We start from the raw sequence: 2,474 nt of genomic DNA, 5'->3' as shown, positions 1-2,474 counted from the left end.
AAGATGCTGCCAGTTCCCCCCCTGAGCTGTGGGATGAGTGGACCAAACCCCCTACCCAAAACGGGGATCCTGGAGGAGTCAGCCGCCCGGAGAGCCAGCAAAAAGTCCATGTTCACCTTCGTCGAGAAGCCGAAGCTGGGCCCCAACCCCGATCTGCTGGACCTGGTCCAGAGCGTGGACAGCAGGAAGAAGCAGAAGGAGCAGGGGGAGCCTGGTGCTGAGGATGAGCCCTTTGCCCTTGGGGCTGAAGCCGCAAACTTTGTCCCCAGCAGCGTGGCCAGGGGCAGGCAGCACCTCCCGCCAGCTGACGATGCCCCAGCGTGGTCCTCCTGCCTCAAGTCCCCCACCATCCAGCCCAAGCCGAAGCCACAGCCCAGCCACAACCTCAGCGAAGCGAGAGGCAAGGGGGCTGAGCTCTTCGCCCGCCGGCAGTCCAGGATGGAGAAGTTCATCATCGAGGCTCCCTCCCAGCCCAAGCTGCTGCGGTCCCCGTCGCCCACCATGTCCCTGCCTCCCTCCTGGAAGTATGATACCAATGCTTGCCTGTCACCCATGGTCTCCAGACATGCCTCCAAGAGTCCCTCCAGGCCCTCCAAAACCCCTCCAGCGTCTCTCTATGGCAACAATCTGATGGAGAACGAGGTGTCCCAGAAGGAGCTAGAGATCTCCAAGCACCAGCCCTACCAGCTCCAGTCTTCACTCTTCATCCTCTCCCCATCCAAGGGGTCAGCGAGGTCCATGCCCCAGGAGATGCCTCCACCCAGACCCTCTCTTCCTGATGCCTACCCCTACCCCCAGCAAACCTCCTGCCCAACCTCTCCATTGCCTCCTTCCCCCGTTTGGCATCCCCCTGCTGCGCCCAGCGCCGGCCAGACCACCTCCAGCCCCTTCCCCAGTGCCACCAGGGCTCAGCCCCTGACTCACGGCAGCCGTGCTGGTCCCGGAGCCCCGACCGAGGTGCTGCTGGCCTCCCCGTGCCGCCTGCTGCCACCCCGAGCAAAGGGGGGCTTCCAGGCACCCCGGCCCTCCTACTCTACCAGGAACGCCGGCATCGAGCCGCAGGTGTGGAAACCTTCTTTTTACTACAAGTAGCGGTGGCAGAGAGAAAAACATGGGGGTTTTAGGCTTCCCTCCGCTGGCCGAGTCCTCCCTAACTGCTCACGGGTGTGCCAAAAGCCAAACCAGCTGCAAAAAAGGGGGGAAAAAGAAAAGGAAATAGAAAAAAGAAGTAGCTGTGAGGCTGCAGTGCCAGGACCATGGGTGAGACAGGCGCTGCCAACCCCCCGGTGTAATGGGAGCTGAGGGGTCCCAGGGAGGCGGGAGGATTCGGGGGCATAGTGCCCGTGGGATCCCAAAGAGCCATCGGCAGCCTGCCTGTCCCATGGGATCGCCGGCACTTTCTCTCTTCTCTCACTTGGAAACTGTATGGAGCATCGCATCTCTGGCTCCGTCCTTCCCTCACCTCCTGCCTTTCCAGCTCTCGTAGCCGGCAGCTGCCGGCACTGCCCGCTCACCCCAGCCCCTCTGTCCTGCTGGCTCCTATCGGCCTCCTACCAAAGCAAACCCAGAGGGGACACACTGCCTTCTGCCTCACTGTGCCTGCTCCTGTCTCTTTTGCTGCTCCTTCAGGATCTATCCTCATTTGCTTCCACGCCATGGGAGGAGAGCCCCATCCCTGGGAGAACATTGGAGCCCCCCGGTGCTGGGGACACCGCGGGGTCCCTGTCCCTCCCCATGCTCGGTGCTGGAGCTGGGGCCGGGCAGCGCTGCTGGGCATGGCTGGGAGCGAGGGATGTGCTGGGCGAGGGCAAGGCCAGCGTGGCGACGCTCAGCTCCATGCTCGTGGTCCAGCCGTGCCTCTGCCTGTCCCTTGCTCCCGCAGCTCTCCCCATGGTAACGAGTTGCCTTTTGACTGTGCTTTTATTTCTTCTGTGTTTTCCTTTTTTTTCCCTCTTTCTGAATACACTCTCTGCGCTGTCAGACCTGGCTCTTCTCTTTCCTGCCGGCTGGGGAGCAGCCGCCGGGCGATGGACCCCCGGGGCGGTGCAGGGGGATCTCTGCATCACCCAGAGGGAGGCTTTAGCAAGCTTCAGGTAGTGAGAGGTCCTGGGTCCTATTTTGGGCAAGGATGATTTATTGCAGGCTCAGCCTGCCCCAACCTCTTTGGCTGGTGAGGGGGTGTGGAGGCACATGCATTTTTGGGGAGCCCTTGTAGGGGGTGCAGTGCACGAGGATACATCCCCAGTTCTCGCAGGGCTGAGCCAGCACAGCTCTCGACCTGGCACCAATCCTGCCCCTGTCCCTCTGCTCTGCCCCCTTCATCCCTCCGAGTGGTGCTGGCACTAACCTGCTCTCTGTCCCCCTCCAGGAAAGGCGGCTGTCCCTCCCCGCCTCACCCACCTGGACACCCCGGCTGGCGCGGTGCCCGGGCAGCCTGGACGGCTGGGCCAGCCCGGCCTCGGTGCCCGAGCTGG

The 2,474-nt window shown here is 62.8% G+C and overlaps 1 protein-coding gene across 1 annotated transcript in view; it reads left to right on the top strand.

Annotated features, from left to right (window-relative positions):
• The window catches only part of SYNPO (synaptopodin), a 13,447-nt gene that overhangs the window by 10,419 nt on the left and 554 nt on the right, over window positions 1-2,474 (top strand). Inside the window, exons 3-4 of the mRNA XM_035891044.1 lie at window positions 4-1,062; window positions 2,369-2,469. Of these exons, the coding sequence (XP_035746937.1) occupies window positions 4-1,062; window positions 2,369-2,469 (1,160 nt within the window). The remainder of the gene's footprint in view (window positions 1-3; window positions 1,063-2,368; window positions 2,470-2,474) is intronic.

This window comes from Egretta garzetta, unplaced genomic scaffold (genome assembly GCF_000687185.1).
Source record: "Egretta garzetta isolate BGI_Z169 unplaced genomic scaffold, ASM68718v1 scaffold270, whole genome shotgun sequence".
In the NCBI taxonomy this organism is placed as follows: Eukaryota; Metazoa; Chordata; class Aves; order Pelecaniformes; family Ardeidae; genus Egretta; species Egretta garzetta.
This window is presented reverse-complemented; position numbering and strand designations above follow the sequence as displayed.